The following is a 20,629-nucleotide window of genomic DNA, read 5'->3' on the forward strand; positions in this document are numbered from 1 at the left end:
AATTGTGTTTGACAGAGGAGCCCAACTCCACTGCTGTGGTTCTTTGATTTGCTTATATAGCAATAAGTTTAAACCTGCACTTTTTAGTTACCTCAAGCAGAGTCTCAGAAATGCAAGCACATTGCACTAAGGTAAAAAATTGCAAGCAAACATAAAGCAGTTCAGTGTCGATTAACACATATAAGTTAAATTAAAAAGCAGTTGCCTTACTGTGTAGGGGGCTAATAATGCAGTATCTGCTGGGACTGAATTCTCCCAAAGCCCAGACAACATAAATGCCTGTTGCAGCCAAACAAGTTTCCTGCAGCCATACAGAGATGCCCCCGATCAAAGTGCTACAACAACCCTGGCTGCTCATTTGGCCTCTGCCTTTCCATTGAGACCACCAGCAAGAAAGCAAATGGGTATTCTGCTTTGGTAAATTCCTATGAACAGCATAGGCAAGATAGAGGAAGAAAAAAACTATAAAAACAGACTGTAGCCTATCCTTGAAAGTTACGCAAGAAGAGAGGTACACGATGAGCTTTTCCCACAGCTAAGGTTCCAGCTATGATTGCAAAACCTCGGCAATCACGCAGGGACTCTTCCATGAGGTCTCCTAGGGTCACTATTCACTTCAAAGTCAGCAGAAAGGTGGCATAGCAAGGATTCTACTGTATTGCCACAACTGGCTGGCAGAGAGAGTTGTCTGGGGAAAGCCAGAATGCTGCAGCCATCACTCCCAGCACTGTCTGAATTTACAGACTGAAATGCCATGAGGATCCATGGCTGGCTCTGTCATGGCTCACTGGGTGTGAGTATGGGCCCAGCTTCCCATGTGGCTCATGCTGGTTTCAGGACTAGAGCTTAAGTGCAACCTTTTTTTTTTCATGCTTGTCCCTCTCTTACCCCTTTCTTCCCAAAACTGAGTTTTACCATCTAGCAAAAAAATTGGCTTATGCCAAACTCAAGCCAAAGTGGGACCCAACATACAGAGACAACATGAACATGTAAAGAGACCTTTTTTGATAAACTGAGATAAGCTTAGGTCCAATATAGACTAGAGTACTTCTTTTATAAGCTTCTCTTTGCAGCACTTTTTTTTTCCCTGAAAAACCATCTCTATCTAAAATTCTCTAGTAATAGAAACTGACTGCAAATATTTGCAAAATTTACCTTCTTTGTTGACCTATGGTATTTTATTTTAAATTAAAATGTAGCTGTATTTTCAAGCCCCTCTGTTGGAATTTGCTAGATTGAAGCAAATATGCCTCTGGTAACTGTAGCCTTGCAGAAATCATGTGCCTTGTCTAGATTAGTCACCCAGTTTTTATCTACAGAGACACATTCACTTCCTAACACAGCAATCTATTCAAGAAGGATCATCTCTGTGAGGGCAACCCTCTTTCTACTGACTATGAAGGAAACTAGTATCTAACATCATGTGAGACAAGTCCCTCTCCTCACTGAAGATTTGTTACCAAGTTGCTTTTACCATGTAGGCCTTTCCCACAATATAAACTTGTCATTTAATATTACTTTCACATAGGTTCCAGGCTTTATTATATCAAGACTAATTTCTAATAATCATTAAGCAACCAGAAGTGAAATTATTTTAAGAACTCTTGAGATTAATTTCCTTACACGCTTTATGACATTCATTCAAGGTTCATGTTCTTTGTGTCCTCTTGCAATAATTTAGGAGACAAACCACTGCTGGGAGCAGTACTTGTCCCTCCACCCCCTCCAGCTAACAAAAGTTGGCAGAGTTCAAGAGAAATCTCAGCGAATGGGAGAGGAAAAAATTCACAAAGAGCAATCACTATAGATATTGAGATTTATTGCTGATTTTCCCTTTCTGCAAAGCTGTCAAACTGCCACAGTTCCAGAAGGGGATTATCTCCACAAGCCCCTTGGCCTCAGCCCCTGTGCCAGTTCAGACAACATGACTAGAGACCTGTGTGTGGCAGCTTGCTGCTTACAGAACAGTTGGAGGCAAAATCCATCCTTCCAGATCCTGAATTTATGGCAGGATCTGGGGTCTGACATTGTTTGGTGTGACCCGCTGTCTGCTTCAAACAATAAAAAAACAAAACAAAACACTGGGGGCATCCAATGGGGAATTCTGCTTTTCCTGAGTTTAGTTCCCTGTGCAAGAAGCTGCTACTGAGTGGTGCTCACACAGAGCCATCAGCATGAGGCAGTGCAGTTTTTCTTTTATCACATCAATTTGATAGAGTTTGTCTTGTGCTTTGAGGCAAAGGCTCCTTACCATCTTTGCCAACCATGCTGCACCCTTACCAGCACTATTAAGAGCATAGGTTCTTTTCTTAATTAAAACAAACAGTAGATCCTTTTCCTCATGTTTGGTTGCACTTCTTCATTCCTGCTGCCGCTTTTTCTTTTTCGTGATAGTGTCTCTAGGCTGCAAGTCAGCTCTTTTCCAGCTGGTGAGATCTGGTTCCTCTTTATGTGCCTGTCCTTTCAGTGTAAACAAGCAATGCTTCTCCAACTCCACCGATCACAAGGCTGTAAACAAAGTATATCACAAATTTAGCATCATACAAGTCCTCCTACTTGATACAAAATGGTATTATCTTTTATCAAAACACATTCCAACCTAGAGACAGTAACCCAGGTGATCTTTTCATTTGTCTTGCTAAAAAAAGTGCTGAAACCCAAAATATCGTATTTAAATGATCTCAACAGAAACTACCTTTCCTGTGTTTTAGGGCTGGTGGTATTCAGTGAAAACGCATACACAAGAATCTAAATGGAGAAGGTTGCCCTTAGTTACAAGAATAGCTGCAGACCCCTACACTAGCAAGAATAGGAAAGGAAGGCAAGAGAGTTTGAACCTTATCAGACTAATGATTCCCTCTTGCAATTTCTGTTTGTGTTCTGTCCTGAAAATTTGCCACTTGACAGCATCAGGAGATGTAAAACCTAGGTTTTGTAGACAAGGCGAAATCTGGGGAAACCCTTTTGTGCTGGGTGATCCCATTGGCATAGTGAGGTCAGTAGTAACTCCTGTGTTTGCTTCCCTTGGTGAGGTGAAAGGAGCTGCCCTAACCAAGAATGCACATGGGCCCAAGCACTTCTTTCCTGTGCTGCTCACAGCACAGCTGTGGCACTTAGGTTGCTCCCCAGGAGTCAGCCTGGGAGCAGGGCTCCAAGTCAGGATGAATGTTTCTACAAAAACCCTCACTGAAATATGCTATCAACCCACTCACTGTATGCAAGAGTTAATAATACCCAAGTGTCCTCTGTTATCTCTCACAGTTGACAGGAATATGCTTGGATGCTGACCCTTCTCCCCTTTTATAACAGTGCAAAGCTAAGTGTACTGACCTTTCATCTTAGCCCCATGGCTTAATTAGCTTATGAAACAGAAAAGCTCCTTACTGAACTTTATAAACAAAACAAACTTCTGTTAAGTTCATTTCTAAGAGTACTCTTTTTTTTTCCTTGAAAAAAAGCACAAAAAGCTGAAGGCTCTTTGGTCTAATAGCATTACATTCAGTTAAATCTTAGCTTTGGTGAGCTCTTTTAAAAAACACATAATTGCCCTTGTTCCTGAGAGGAAAAAAAATATTGTATAACAAAAGCACAACATCTTACACAGTAAATAGTCCTGGAAAGTAGGTTCTACAGACAGTCTGTGATGGTCCACTGGCGAGACAGAATAGATTTGGTGTGGAATTACTGACAAGGAGCAAAAGGCTGCAAGGGCTGCAAGCTTTTCAAAAAAGGTCTAAACCACTGAGTCTGGTCACCTGCAATCTGTAACAACTTCTGAGTGCTTTTTTCTGGAGAGGGCTAAACCCCATGTCTTATTTCAGCTCCAGCTATAAACACACCCTATGCATTAATTCCTTTGGAAGCTAAGGTTGGATAATATATCCTTTATCCTAAAGGAAAAAAAACAAAACCAAAACACTACATATGGAAGACCTAAAATCGACAGAGCCTTGGATTTTTTTCCCCCTGTTTCTATAGTTGTGTTGTTTTCTAAATTTTTAACAGAGACATTCAAAAATAAAGCAATTTCTGACATACTACTTCAAAATTTAGATTGGCAATTATGTACAAAAGATAATAAAGTTAAACTTTACAGAGCCTTGCTCTGTAAAAAGACACCTGCACCTGAGCTGTTCTTTAATATCATATGTCTTACATCAGAGAAGAAGAATCCCTTTCTGAAGGAGTTGAATCTTGGGATCCACATACCCATGCAGGCCGAATTACTAGGCAAATGGAAACCACTGTTATATCTTCAAGATGAAGCAGAGCAAAAACCATGCCTAAATGCCAACCCTTTATTTTACCTTCATTTTCCCATCTGGCAAATCCTCCAGCTTCTGTTTATAGTGGGGTCACAGTTAGCTACGCTTGCCCATAGTTCAAAAATTAACATATGATATTGTCCATGACCACAGTGGAGCAGCACTAAAATCCTCAGTGATTAATGTTCTCATGAGTGCTTTGCAGCTGCTATCATCCAACAAACTATTTCCAGATCTTTGCTGATAAGTCAAGCCACTGCCAATGCCAGTGCACAAGCACTAGCAGAACCAAAATTTTAAAAATAAATAAGTAAAAGAAATTGTTTTATTTTTGAATTATGACAATCAAAGTATAACAGTGGTCCAAATTTTCTTTTAAACATACAGACGTGTTCATCATGTATAGAAGTTTCAATCCATACAGGGCAGGTGGCATTGGTGCAACTATACGAGTCCATGCGCTCACATTAACAAAGGTACACATTAATTTTTAGTGCACATATCAGTGAATACAGACATATAATCAAAGTCTGCCTCTAGCACACACCTGACAGACCTGCACAAACACATGTAAAACATGGTGAAGAGCAGCAAGTTAATGGCCTAGACCAGGAGTATTGTAGGTGCATTGGTATTGGTTAAGTCTCTGACATGCACAGGTAGCATGTATTTCCTAGAGCTAAAAAAAATGCACAATTTACTTTAGCATTTGAGATTACATGTGCCTAAAATACAGATAGGAATGCATATTCACACATAAGTAAATGAGGACAGTCTGAAATGGAGATTCTCCTTTCTCTAAGGCTCTTATCACACCTGAAGAAAGGATATGCTAATTCCATTCAGTGCAGAGCTGAATCTTTAGGATGGCAGTCAAACTGAAAGAATCATGAATCAAGATGAAAAAAGGAAGCTTAAAGCTTTTCAAAAGCAAGTAGATTTTTATTTCCATTAACAAATCCATCCTCAGAGACACATGCCTAACCCCATATTGAGAAGTCATTTGCAGAAGCATTTAGGAGCATCAGCCATGCTCTGTGACTCCTTTTCACTGTGTGCTATATAAACATGGATCAAAAATATTGCGTTTGACCAAGGGAGTTTGCACTCCGGTCAATTATAGTACTACCTAAAAGAATTCAGGTTAGGTGATTTGTAATGTGTGGCCACACGTTACAAAATCCAAATACAGCTTTGGTAAACGTTTATTAATATTATTTTTCTTCAGTTTGATTTCATGCATTTACAGTGCACAGTATGTTAGGGAAACTTGTACCCTCTTGGTTAAAAAGATGCTGTCAGCAAACCTTGAGTCCTGTATTTTATTTCCAGTTCTGCCACTAAGTTGCAGCATGACTTTGAATGGTTCATTTATTTGCCTATTGGATCCATTTGCCTCACTGTAAAACATTCCAAGTGAATTGTGGTGAGGCTTAATGTCCAAAATGTCCATGTTCTTCCACAGAGGCAGAAGAAACACTCTTCTATTGGTGCACTGCATCCATCATCGCACACCTGGTTCTTCTTACATTCAAAATAATACTGACAGCAATAGAACTTGACATTTTAAAGTATTTCCACATGAAGCACTGTGTGAAAATTCATCTTTACTATAAAGCAAAAAGCTCATGTAGGCACTTACCAAGAAATTGTTAGCACATTGGCAGTCATGACAAAGAAGAACGGTGATAAGCTAGCAGTGATAACCTGTTAAATTGAAAAGAAGGAAAAAGCACTTTGTGAAAAATGAAAACTAAAATACTTTTGCTGAAATTTAATTTCCATGTGGGCAGTCATATCTTCTTCTTTTAGTTGGAGAAGATAGTATGATAGTAACACATCACATGAGATCCCTTGTCACATATCCTAGCTGGCCTGGCCTAGAATCCTGCTGGCTTTTGCTTGCTGACAGCAGACAGGGGAGATCAGTCAGATCCCAGGTTTGGAAAGCCTTGTATTTCTGAGAAGAGTAAGGGCTTGAAATGTGCTTATAGGTGTATAAAAACCAAGCAAAAATTAACAGGGTATAGGGCTAAGTAAAACAACACAACTTCAGTAGGTTCATGCTACAAATCTTTCATTGCCCCCAGGTGCCCTGGGCACAGAAACTAGAGACAAATTACTTTATACTTTCCAAGTACTGATCCCAGAAACAGCTAGATCCTGACATACAATGGTTTGTATTAGATCCCTGCTGCAGCAGCCATGGAGCTACCACATCTGCAGCCTGCGTGCAGTTTGGGATGTTTTGCTGCCAGATGGATAATGTAAAATGGAAAGAGTTCAAAGAACAGTGACAGTCATTAGATGGAGGGATTGATTTTCAGTCAACAGTTAGGATAAGCAATGCCTGTGGGAAAGGAAGACTTGGTAGTGGTTTACAAAAACTTGGGAAACACAAGCACTGAGGAATGAAAAGAATTATTTCTCTTAAGACAAAATTGCCCAAGGAAAAAGATGAAATTAAGAAACAAAACATTTAAACAATTATCAGCGAAGATTTCTTAATTATTGTTTGCCTAGTTGACTCCCAGGGGAGACAGCAGAAACTTCATTCTGTAATCTATTACTTGTTAAAGCATTACTACATGTGCAACAGGGAAGCAAATGCCATTTCAGAGTGGATTCTGTGCAGCAGAGCTTGGACTAGGACTGCTAGTCAATACCTGCTACATTTGTTACAGCCACATTTTAAAACGCAGGCTCTGAATCTGCATGGAGTGCAATTAGTGCAGGATCACATATAGGAATGGCAGGTGAAGAAGAGAAGGTTGTGTGTCCTCTCTCCAGTCCCCCTCTATGAGTAAGGTGGAGAGGGGACAGCAATCTGAATGCAGCAGTGAGACCATGCAATGGTACAGGAGCAAAGGAGTTCAGTGGGGACTACACAAGGAGTACCTCCTCTGGCCTCTTTGGGGATGTTTTCTACTTTAGGGACATTCAAGCATGCAGGTGGCTTTTTTCTTCCTAGACATTGTCATAACTCACACCATGACTGTTCTCCGTGTGCATATAGCCCAGGCCCCTGTCAGAGGAAACGAGGCAGGAGATGGACTTCATCCAAGCAGGATAACTCATGACTGTAGACACACTCCATCCCTGCTCAGAAACCAAATGGCTGGTACCAACACAACCACAGACACACCTCCTGACACAAACTTCATCTGCCTTAAGTGTTTTCACACTGCCAGCCACAGCAGTGTACAACACAGGCAGTGCTGTACAGCTCTAAGCCAACAGAAAAAGTGAGTTCCTACTCCTAGGGAAAATCAAAGATATGCATCTACTCTTATAGCCTCGTATCTGTACATGTAAGCAAATATACAACTTAACATACATACCCAAAGGAGAGTGACAGAGGACAAGGACAAGTCACAAACAGAGAGTTATGCTTCAAAACTCAAGTGCAACTCTGCACATTCAGTGGCCTGTCTCACAGTCATTTGCAGCTAGAGAGAGCTGACACCTACTCCAAACAGTGACAAGTAACTATTCAGGAGCTGAATATTTCATGCACTTTACCTAAAAACCAGCTTTGAGGCTGAATGTTCATTAGTTAAAAAACAGTGCTGTAAAATTCATTTGCACCTTGTTCTACTGGCCTGGGTTCTCCTCTTACAAGCAGTGCAGCAGATGCACTGACCTACAAGGAACCATTTCTCATTTACTCTGGTGCGAATGTTTGTGGAATTAACTGTACTGAGCTTATTTAAGGTTAATACTAACTTACTATATAAAAATACCCAATACCAATTACTGACCACATAAACAGAACCTAATGAAGGATGGCAGTTGTGGTACGTCCAGAGTGTTCTTTTGCTTAAGCTCGTCTCCTCAAAGAAACTGAAGTGCTGTATTTGAGAAGTGGCACAAGTTAAAGTTGTGTCACCCACTCCCTTGTTGAGTTCTGTTTATTAGAAACTTGAGAAGAGGCCAAGAGCAGATAAACAGGCATTCAAGAAACCTCCAAAAACAGGCCCTATCAGAAACAATACACCATTCTACTGTGATCATCCCAATCCTCTGCAAAAATGCAGGCTGTAGCCTTTTGGACTATTATAGCTGAACACTGTTGTATTTTTGAGAAATTATGTAAGAGTCTCTCAGTGCCAAAGACAAACAAAATGTGGGTTGGAAGAGTGTATGAAGTAAGTGTGTGTAAGGAGAGAAAAAACAAATCACAAATAAACCAAAGGAAAAAACGTTGCTAAAATGTCTACCTTTGATGGTTTATCTAAGAGAAGAATATGTTTAAAAATGACAAACAAGTTTTCAGAGAAGCTAGCAATGTAATTTGTTCCAGGGGAAGAATCTGAATCCTAGGTACACAGGAGATAAGGTAATTTTCCTTTAAGTACATTTCAGTATTATCTGAAGTGTTTTAAGTGCACATTTACTTTGAAAAAAAAAACTCCACCTACACTGACGTTCTGAATGGCCTTCAAAAAAACCCAAAAAAAAACCTACAAAATGAATTTACAACAAGCTAAGTGCAGTCATCTCTCTTTCTTCACTTTAAAGGTCACAGTTGTCCTCCTAGGCATGCAGATACTTTACTAAAAGGAATGAGCTTTCAAGACAAAAGAAAGAAAATTAAAGGGCAAACTGAAGTTAATGATTTCCAAATATATTTTGATACTGGATCTTTAAAACTAAGAGGTGGAAAGGAAAATTTTAATTAGCTATAATATGCCTATTTTGAACAAAGCTCCCCAAGATTTTGACATACAGTCACTAATTCTATCAAATGATACAGGCTGGTTGAATGCTAACTATTCTGGAAACAGGAATAGCTCCATGGACTCTTCTACTTTTAAAGGAGCTGTGACCAGTCATTACAAAAACTACTTTAAAAACATTCATACCCTAAAATTTTCTTACAAAATTCTGACACAGCTTTCCATGATTAGGAAAAAATTCAAGCATGGCATAACTTAACAAAACATCTCCGTGTGAGCTGAATTTTTTCCTGAGAAATCATTTAAAACCCTTCCTTGCATGAAAAATCAAATCAAAACAAAACAAAACAAAACAACCTCCCCTCAAGATTGTTACTTAAAATAATTCAGTCTAAGTTTATTGTGTTATTCCACTGTACTGTGAAAACAAGACCCATTTTAAAAGAACACTTTATTAACATCTATCTTCCTTGATTCCAGCTATTTCTATAGTTCCAAACATTGAGTTATTCACAAGTAATTTTAAAAATTATCAAAAACCTTGGCATTTCAAATTGTGCTTGGCACCTCAACCAAAAACAGTTCTAGTTATTTACAATGTGTATCAGTATGGCAGGAAATAAGTGTATCCTTGTAATGCATACTTATCTGGGATTATCAGGTCTGAGAAGAGTGAGCTAATCTCCTCCACACAAGAGATTGGGCCCATATAGTCAGGAAACAAAACACACAAATACTCTGGTATTCCTCACATAAATACTCTAGTACAAGGGCTGAACAGGAACCAGGAGAAAAAACAGCAACTCAGCCAGTTAGAGGTTTCAAACTTATTGGTTACAGGAGATTCCCAAATTCAGGTTCCCACATAAAAGGTGAAAACTTCAGGTGTCCCCATTATTCTGTGAACCAGAGACAGGCTCAGGTGCCATACAACATTCCACACACTGCTTACATTGCCATTTACACTTAGCAAGCTCCTATCAAGGACAACACAGCACTCAACTTCAGGATCCGAAGAGATTTATTCTATTCCAAAGCTCCAGAGTTTGCCCATTACCAAGCTGAATTACTGGCAACTAGAAAAACAATGGCATCATTGAAATGCTGGGTAACAGACTAAGATCCATGAAGCAGAAATATCCCAATGTGTGGAAGAACTTGTTGCACAGTAGGGACAGATTCAGCACACAAAATCACATTTGCACAGGAAAAGATAAGGCATAGGAAAAAATGTGCTCCGATGCGTCTGCTTTTTCTGTATCTGCTGTAGTGATTCCCAGGTGGAGGGAGACACAATTACCACTAGCTTTAAAGGATTCCCAAGAAACTTTGATAGAGACCGCTGCACAAATCGTGACATGAATGATTTCCTCCTTTCTCCATATTACTTTATGGTAAGATAAGAAAAAATTTCCAGAGAGAAAGTAAAACTTGTCTCATAAATGTTGTTTTGGGAAAATGGGGTGGGGGGGGGGGAGATGGAATTTATTTTAGAATAAGGGATTAATTTAGTTTACAGATAACAAAATAAAAAATAAAGATTGGAGGATTTCTTCCTGTAGACCTTAAGAACAGGCAAGATCACTCTTGAGCCAGCTTCCCTGTTAGATGTTTTTCTAGAATGTATAACATGAGAAAACTGATAAATCTGACATGTAGCTTGAAGATAGGAGATGGCATCCTAAGGGATCCTGGTCCTTGGCAATGCACAGATTTGGATCCTGGGAGATGGAGGAATGTGGAACTCTGCATTCTTTGCTGCCTTGCCTTCTCTAGGCTGTGGTTATACCACAGCTGACCAGTTGTGGTATAACCACAGCCTCTGGAGTGTCCAATCTCGATCAGTTCAAACCAGACATCACTGGCCAGATAAATGTGTCATTCCTGACCAAGCTATAATGGATCCCTTTCATCCCTGATTTTACAATCATTTCAGAGAAAAATTTTCAGGCTGCAGAAGCTGGCTGTAGATTTTGAATATCTAGCATTTCTCAGTTGTTCAGGAACATGTTGTTTATATAGCCAAGAACACAATGAGGACATTTTCAAAATTTAGATTCTGATTTAATCTTTCTATCTGGAATGGAAAGTTATGGTGGGGATTTAGTCCTGACATGACCATGATTTGTTAATAATACGACTCTACTTGTACGTTCCATATAAAACTATGTTTTCTCTGAAACTTTTAAACTGCTAAGAAGTTAAATGTCATAGTTCTCACTGTGAAGTGAACACAGAATACTTTACAAAAGTTTTCATTAGTTTGTGTACACAGAGCCAATCCTTGTAACTTCACTTCCCCAAACTGCCAAAACCTCTGTCCTTACAGAAACGCGTATTTTTTCCAAAGAGAATGTTTTGAAACAGCTCATCAAGTTCACTCACTGTTCAGAATAAATCATTCTATTTACCATCGGGTCATCTTCTCAAAACATCAGGAAAAAGATTCTGATGTACGTAGCCTTTGTTTTCATTCTACTGTCAGAATTGAAGTAATATCAAGCTTTTTATAGACATAATATTTGTTTTGTACCTCTTCTGCGTGGTTTAACCAGCTGCTAAGATAATCATCAAAAATCACCAGGGAAATGGATCATTGTTAGTGCCACTGAAAACAGCTACATCAAGATAATCCAGTACTACCAAAAAGATAAAAATTACGGCAGGCAAATATCAATAACAACACAGATTTTTTTTCTCGAGAGACAGCCACTGAAATAATTTCCCAAATTTCAGAGTTACATCTCTTTTGTACTTTTGTTTACTTCAGAGTAAGCATATGTTACATGTGCACACAAAATGTTATGCCAGGAATGGAAATATGTCTAAAAAACCCCTAAAATCTTCAGAATAGGAGAAAAGAACAATTAATATTTTAATGCTATCCTCTGTATTCATTAAATCACATGAATTTTCTAAGCTTTTAATACCATTTCTCTTTGTTTTACACACATTTTCCATCTTAGGTGGTCTACAAACCATTTCCATCTTGCCCTCCTCTGCTATCCTTCATCCAAATTTAAGACAGTGGAACATTGCCAGATGGGTAAATTCTCTGCACCTTAGCAAGAACACTTTCATTCACAGACATGCAGCAGCTACAGAGCCAGATGGACAGATGAAGGCATTGACTGGGACAGCCAAATACATGGAAGAACACTGAGAGATTGGGATCTCTGCTGTCCAAACCCTGACTGAAGTGATCCAGCATGTATTGACAAGTCTTTTTGAAATAACCCAGACTTGGGAGATATTTATAAAGCAGGTGCTGACTGTGAGGTTTCAAACTGCAGAAAGTCAGCAATGAGCAAGAAGAGGCACCAATGACCACCTGTAAGCTCATGACTGTGCAAGGCTGGTGCTGTTCATTGGAAATCTGCCATTAGTTGGCAACAAAAATCCCTGCTAAAGATGACAAACATGGTACATATTCTCCCTCACAAGAAACAGAGGATGGGACTAGAACTAATGTCAAGTCTGACTGGATTACTGGCAATTAGGACAGGGAAAAAACAAATACAGAGTGTGTAGAAAAAAGCCTATTTTTTTCCTATGGTCATCAAACAAAATAAAGCACTGTTAACAGATGCAGATACTGTGCACAGGAGATGTCCTCTGTCATGAGCAGAATTAAGCATCTGAATGAATCCTGCATGCAGAAACTGACCAAAATCAAAGTAGCATTCACTATTTAATTTTAGGTCAGCTTTTGGGATGATCTACCACAGAAATAAAAACTTCCCTGGAAGCCTTCAATTATATTGCCTATTGCAATGACAAAACTTTCAGTAAAATCATTAGAACCTCAAAGGCTCTTCACAAAATGTTTTTACAGTACCAAGGTCAATCTCTGGTTAAAAAAGATACAGGAAATTCAGGCAAAATTCCTCTGACCAACTCTCCTTTAAAGTCTCTTCTCCCTAGATATGAATTTAGCTATATTAATCAATACAATGAAACAAAATCTGAGACTTTTCAGCTTTGTTCTGAGGATCTGTTGTTACCAATCAAAAGGCAAGACAAAATTGGCTGCTTAACGTAAAGGTTGCAGGTGATAATGAAGCCCCTGAAGGAGCACTGCTAATAAATCCACTGACAATCAGCCACACAACTTTTTCCAAGGGAAGTTAATGAAGCTTTAACCTTGAACCACTAAAATAATGGCTCTTTCCAAAAGAAACAGCAAAGCTATGATCCTGCCTGCAAAGCTGAGGAGCCCAAACACAGGGAAAGAAACAATGCAAAGTGAAATAGATTGGAGGAAAGGAGAAAGCAAAACAGGCATTGCTCTCGATTCTCCTCATTAGTTTAACACTAACTCGAGCACATCTGCTGTGTTACCCTCAGCCTGACCGAAGTGCAAATGTGCCCTGAGGGATTTCATCCCCTGACAGACTTAACTGGAGACTGTCAGTCTATGGAATCAGCAGACAACGTAAGGAGTTTGTGCATTACAGCATACTTAGGTGCACATTGCTCATAGGAGGACTCTGCTCTGCTCTTCTGAAGGAAGAAAACCCTTTAACCCTTCTGAAATACAAGCTGCTCCTTAAAGGACAGCCCGGTGATGCTGGCACCATGGCAACAGTGGCACCATGGCAACGGTGACAGTAACTTCATGATCCACACAGGTTTGATCCAGCCACAGAGAAGTTTCTTCAGTTACTGTGAATTTCTTTGAGAATGTTTATTTCATATTTGCCTAAATGCCTGCACTCATCTCCATTTTTTCTAATGCACCTTTTTTCTCAAAGGGGGTTTTGGTCACTCTCTTCTGCCCCTTTTTTATATTTCATCTTCCTTCTTTTTATTTTTTTTTAGCATTGTAAAAGCAATGATGGTAAATTCCAGGGACTAAGAACACAGTCAACTCAATGTATTGTGACACAAAAGCAGCCAGAGTTTCAACATGCCTTAGCAATCAAATGCCTAATGATAAAGATAAAACTTAGTTCTAGTGTAAAATCAGTCTGTTCTTTATAGCAATAGATTCTGACAAAGCTTAAAATTACCTACATGTTACATTTAAAATACAGAACATACTAGAATCAGAGGGAGAGGCTAGATCAAATGACACAATCAGCAGCTTGCCCTCGAAAATATTTTCAGAACAAAAGCAGAACAAATGCTTGCCTCTAGAAAAATCATCAGATATTTTAGGGTGGTTTCTCTTTTTTATGTTACAAATGCCTAAACCAATAATCTCTGTACTGCAGACGAGTATTTATATGTATTAGCTTTTTGACTGCTATGAGGAAGTAGATTTCTTAATTAGCCCTAGTGTGTGTTTAGAGGGAAAATAATACTCTGTATTTCTGTGGTTAGGTAACTACATGCAGTTCCAGTTTTTAAAGAATTAGGTGTGCATATTCTACTTTCTATCACGTTTAAGAAGTTTTTTTTTTAGTACTGTTTTTAGCAAGTTCTTTTTGCTTCCAGGATTTGATGACCAATAAAACCATGATGCTGATTCTGCACATGCAAGGTGGGACCAACAGGTGGTTGCATCCTTAAAGCTTCCTTAAAGTCATTCTGTTTTGCCAGATTAATACATGATTAATGTATAATCCTTTCAGATTAATATGCTACAGTAACTAGTTTTTAACCCTGAGCATCATGTGAATAACAGAAGAACTGCTGAACTGCTGTCTAACTTCATCATTTTTTAATTCCATATAAGATGAAAGTGGCCAAGCTGTTGTGCTTGTACCATATGCATTTCATCAGAAGTTTGGCTGCAGGAGAAAAAGAACCATTAAAGTTTCATTTCTTGCCTTTGAATCACTTCTAATGGATCCTCTGTCTTCACCTCTTTAAGGTATGTGGCACCTGTCTTACAGCTCTCAGCCATACCAAGACTTTAAGTATAGCTCATAGAGAGCCATTTTTACTCTTGGCTTTAATTTTCTTGTCTCTTCACTGTCGCTCTCTTTTTTAAACTTTACAACAGCCACCACAAAGATATGATGTTTGTTTTATGTTGCAAAAACATTTTACAGCATTAAAGCACAGTAAGGAAAAAAGATGTGGATTACAGAGTGTAATTAATAGAATCTATAGAAGAAAATTCTCCTCTTATGAGAAACATGATATCATGGTCATATTTACAGTGATCAAAGAGGAACAAGTCAAGACAAGACTCTTCCTTTTCAGCAAGACCTACATCTATCAATGTATAAACATGCATCACTATATGCATTTGTATATAAACGGGTACTATATAAATGTACACCGCAGGAATACATAAACATACATGACTGATGGGATAGGACTGAACTATTACAAGCACATTATAACTTATTCTGCTTTCCTCAAAAAATAAAAAAGTGAGCTATTTAAAGAAAATCAAAACTCTTTGCTCCTTGGAAAATACCACATTGGGTTGAAAATTATGGTAGTGATTTCTTTCTGAACATCAAGTGGCCACTGCACACTAACCTTCACTCAGACATAAAGGTCAGACTTTCTGATCAAAGACAAAGCCAAAAGAAGAATCATTTGCCCTCTACTATTGGAGATTATGGCCAAAATATCCATTTCCCCTTCTAAGACTAAGAGCTCAAGCACTGATACCAATCTTCAGCCTATAAAGTGGGTATAGTACAGAACTCAACTTTAACAGTACCTCTGCTCATATTTTAAACATTCCTCTTAAATGTGCCCATCTGTAGTCCAGAAACTGCTATTACTTTCAGAGTTCCAGTTCTAAGGTCACAAAGGGAACAGCCTGCAAAATTCTTGTAATTGCTGTTCCTACGCATGCTTTGCTGATATGAAAACACAATAAATCATGATTCAAACAGGTATGTGCACATGCACCAGACTAACAGCATCTGTTCAGGTCACTTCTGCAAATGAGGCACGATCCAGGCAGCTGAAGCTTTGTCAGCTAAGGACAACAAGTCGTTTAATGGGAGACACAAGAAGGCTTCTTTATACCAAATAAATTCAATTTTATTTGAATTTGCCAAGAAGCATTTTGCCCATTCTTGCTATTTCACCAAACTTAAGACCCAACAGCCCTTTTTTCCTGTAGATGCTTCATGCATTATTTCCTGTATCTTTCCAGCCTGTCAAGGAGTCTCTTTTGCTTATATGCTGCCTCATTACTGCAAAGGCCTTAAATGGCTCCTGACATTTAGCCTCTCCCCTGAAACCTCTAAGTTCAGAAGCTGACAGGGCAATGTGATTCATCATCTTGTTAATATTTAATGAATTATTAAATACCTGTGTAATGAAATAAGCATTTCAACAGCAACAACAACAACTGTAAAATATATTACCTACTAGGAACACAGACAAAAACTAGATTGGACTAAGATGAGGTTTAATCAAGTACTGGATGATGGCAGAGAATTTGGGAGAATTTATGATTTTCCCCTAATGCTGCAAGTCTGGCATCAATGGGCACGTCAGAGAAAGGGAGGTATTTGTATCTTGACCTTAGTTGACACAAAACTTACATCTAATGGCATGCAGTTTATTAATATTTCCCTTTCTGCCCTAGAAAAATTTCCATATAATGTCTACCATTTCTGAAATTGTTCAGTTCCTGGAACCTTTCAAGAAGATCCAAGCCTGTAAGAAACATACACCTCTCTTTACTTTTACTCAGTCTCAGTATTATCTTTGGTTTGAGACACTGAATTTTACTGATCAGTAATATGATACGTTGTGTAAAAAAAATACTTTTTCTATCTGTTTTGAGAAGTATTGATTTTCAGTTTTGGGCAGCAGTCAGCTGTACTAACCCTCTGCTGCTGCAAAATACCACAATAAAATACACTTCATTTTATGTAAAGCTCAGTAACAGCTCACCTTCTGGCATTCCAAGTTATTCTTCATCTCATGAGATCATGAAGATAACTCAGACAAAACAACCATGATTTTCATTGCCACACTTAAGTGGTGAATTTAACAGCCAAACTGACAGTTTGCTATGTATATCTGGCAAGAAAGGAACTGGCTCCTTGGGAAGGAATCAGCTCAGCATCTGCCTGTGCCTATCTTCTTCCCAAGTGCTGGATGCCCATGAGTGGGCATCAATCAGGAAGAGTTTTTATAACTGTCTTGCAGGAGAGGATGCACTTCCAAGCTCCTCACAGGTGAACCATGACCTTCATAGCAGCCGCTCAGTGGAGGCTCAGCTGGCATCCAGGAGAAAAGAAAAAGCCAGTTCCAGCAGAGTGTAGAGCTAGATAAACAGGTAGGCAGATAATACCTTCACAAAGCAGACCAGAAGCCTGAGAACAGCAAATGCCCTCTGAGCAACCTGGGAATCCAACTGCAAACTTTTCCACCTAGGCCTTTTCCACCTGTTCACCTCAGGGTGAACACCCACCCAGCTGAGCACTCTGAAGTCACTGCCATAACTGACCCAAAGACCAGCCCAAGACTGATCACATCTGGAGCCCCTTGCTGTAGAGGGAGGTGCTGAATGAGATGCTGCACACATTCTCAGAGATTGCTCTTTCCATGCAGGATTGCCCAAAGGTCTCATGCTGAACACTGCAGACTGGGGCTGTTGTCAGTTCAAGATCTGTGCCTTTCTTAAGTGCATTTTCAAACCCCTCTTTGCCCCCAGTGTCACTGCTATAGGTGGACATTCCTTGTGCATGCTGCTTTTCTTATGCATGGAAAGCCCAAATGCTGCTGAAAGGGCTCAAGGGGGCTGTGAGAACCAACAAGGATGCCCAGCTTATGGGGAATATTTTAGTGAAAAGAAATGCAATGCAATTTTCCATTGTTAAAATCCACAGACACACCTGAAGTGCCTATGCTCCTTGTCAACATTATGAGATGTAAAACATTTTTCTGTCATGACTAATTCAGAACTCTGTGGAGGATATCAGCGGTATCAAAATAGCATAGGAAACTTTGGAATGCGTAATCACGTTTTTTTTTAAAATCTGCTAGCAAAAATAGCAAGTTTCCATCAACCTCTCTCCCAGATGACACTTAGAATTTTGGTATTTCTATGCATGTATGAAGTCCATTTCCTATTGTATTTCCCATCTCACAGCTCCTTTGGGAAAACCTAATTCATAAACAAACAATTCCCAGAGAAGATAACTAAATCTCCCTACTGACCCCTTTCCATACTACCCAACAATAATAACAGAGGCACAGTCTCTGCATTGCCATTCTTTGGTGTGTTTATGCTGTTTTAGTAATGATGTAATGGAAAGAAAGTGACATGCTATTATTACTATTATTATGCTAAGGACTGCAAGGAAGAATTGGTTTTCAAGGTTTTATTTTTCCATTTAAAAATGACAGCCTTTCCAGGGCTTTCTAACCATTAAATATTGCAAAAGATCAAAATACTCCATCAGAAACTTTAAAAAATGTGATACTTGAAAAAAATGTTTTTTAGAAAAACATTTATACAGCTGATCAATTTTGAGCAATGTCTTTTATGAGCAATGTCACAAGATTACACACTGTGGGCCTCAGCAGTCTCTGTGTGTCCCATGCATGGGAAGACAGTGACAAAAGTGACTATAGCTGACTAAACTCTTGGCCTCCCATTTCCTCCAAAAAGAGTTGGGGAAGCCTCTGCAAGGCAGACCCATTCCCTTCTGGCCCCTTAGAACAGCCTTCCACAGCAACATGCATGGAGAGAAAGCTAAACTCTGCCCTCTTCCTCTCCATGCTGGCTGTGTATAGGTCAAGAACAGCCCACAGTCATCTCCTGAGATTGTCTGAAGCCTATGTTACTTCCCTGAGTACCACATATTTCAGGAACAGAACATAATCCATTTAGTCTGCCTACCCTAGAGCTCTATGGCTGTTTGCTGACTTCTGTTGAAAGTCAAAATCTAATCCCTAAACAGGTGTGCAGAGTTGGACTGAGAAATGAATGCACTTGAGGTTTGGCAAAGAGCTGGTATGAGTTGGGGAGGAGAAGAAAGACACAGAGACATGTTTGAGAGAGCAGCAGCTGAAGTTTCTGAAGGAAGCCACCTGAAGTGTGACACCCAGTGCCTATCATTGAGGTCAAAGCTCAAGATCTGTGAGACAGCCTGGAGACATTTCACCCATGGAGGTATTTAAAAATCAACAGGGCACATTCTGAAAAGAACAGAGAACCAGCAAAGCGGAAGACTGTGGCTACATCTTTCTTGTTTTCCGAAGACCAGCCTTAGCTAGCTTAGGAGCCTTCTACATTAGTATATTAGAGTGCACAGTTCTTCCATGTAATTTTGGCATTTACATCAGTGCATTAGCAACGGAAATGACTTCCAGAACAGTTCTCATTCTTTTGACTTCTCTTTGTCACAATAATGATTCATCTCCCAGCCTCAGCTCTCCATATGGTAGCAACTCCAGGAGACTAAATAAAAACATGGAGGACTAGGAATCTATTATGCAGAGGAACAAATGAACCTGCATTCTCTGCAATTCAAAATTCTGTTAGATTAGAAAAAAATTATTTCTGAATTGTCATTTTGTACTGTACATATAGAGATGGTTTGTCAATTCTAGCAATGAAAAAGTGTCTTCCAAAGACACACTCCAAGCTCACGGTTCTTTACATTTACATTTACATCATTTACATTAAAGAATATGCCAGTACCAAATATACACTTCAAATGGATATCATAATAAATGAAAGGAAACAAACTATTTCAGAGCATCTCTTAGGGCTCAAAGTTAATGACTGCTGAGACTGTTTATTATATTAAGCACAGATGAAAATTGTGCTACAGTACCACCCCCAAGTCACAACACATAACTTTATGTGACCATGTCATGCCCAAAAGCTGGCTTTTTCAGTGGATACAAAATTGCAGCCATTTACACCACTCTCACAATATTAAAATTTTCCATTACCTGGTGATTCAAAATCTCCAACAAGTCTCAGCTGTTCTTACAAGACAGCTTCCTGAAATTGCAACAGTGCCCCAGGGAGCCTGTGTCACTTAGCTTAGTGGCCATGCAGCACACAATGAAGTTGTTATGGAGACTGATGTCTCCCCAGCAATTATATGGTGTAATTAGTGTTGGCTGCTACAACATAACTATGAAGCTGTCTCCATGGAAACTACCCAAAACCCTGTATTTTTAAGGTTTCAGCAACTAGCCTCTTTTACAGACCCTTACAATGCAGTGAAGTTCACACTGACTGCCTTCTCTGCTTGAAGCACAGCTGAGAAACACATTTTCTTTTCCAAGATATTTGCATAGTCCCCATAGTGACTCACAGGAGTCAACTATGTGTAGCAAGAATAAATGTATATATTTCATACAGAGAGGACCAATGGCAATGCAATAAGGATTTTTACCATTTTTAATTGTCTTCATCCATATATGTGCACATCCACATGCATGACAGTGCATAAGGTGTGTAGATGGAACAAGTTCAATTCTACTTTTATGAACCCCTCGTTGGAGTCCTTGAAAACTTCAGGGTCATGGAATCTCCCTCTCTCAGATTAGAGATGCACCTCTAACCACACTGCTGCCACAAAAAGCTCCTGCTAGTAGAGTCCAGATGGGTCTAGGACACAACTCCCCCTCTCTCCCAGGGTTTTGGCTTGCAGCTGCACAGTTTTTCCAGGTTGGGTGAGCAGAGATCTTGAGACAGTCTTGCATGAAGTGCAGGGTCTTTGCCAAATGAGAATGCACTGTTTATGGAACTTCAGCGGGAGTTTATGACATTTTTGCCTAAAGGATTATGAG

The 20,629-nt window shown here is 39.3% G+C and overlaps 1 protein-coding gene across 1 annotated transcript in view; it reads right to left on the reverse strand.

The window, feature by feature from the left end:
- Positions 1 to 1,912: 1,912 nt before the first annotated feature.
- The window catches only part of TMEM241 (transmembrane protein 241), a 55,397-nt gene continuing 36,680 nt past the window's right edge, over positions 1,913 to 20,629 (reverse strand). The window contains exons 14-15 of the mRNA XM_062501179.1: positions 5,908 to 5,972; positions 1,913 to 2,508 (exon numbers count right to left, since the gene is read on the reverse strand). Of these exons, the coding sequence (XP_062357163.1) occupies positions 2,448 to 2,508; positions 5,908 to 5,972 (126 nt within the window). The 3' untranslated portion in view covers positions 1,913 to 2,447. The remainder of the gene's footprint in view (positions 2,509 to 5,907; positions 5,973 to 20,629) is intronic.

Source organism: Cinclus cinclus, chromosome 1 (genome assembly GCF_963662255.1).
Source record: "Cinclus cinclus chromosome 1, bCinCin1.1, whole genome shotgun sequence".
Taxonomy (NCBI): domain Eukaryota; kingdom Metazoa; phylum Chordata; class Aves; order Passeriformes; family Cinclidae; genus Cinclus; species Cinclus cinclus.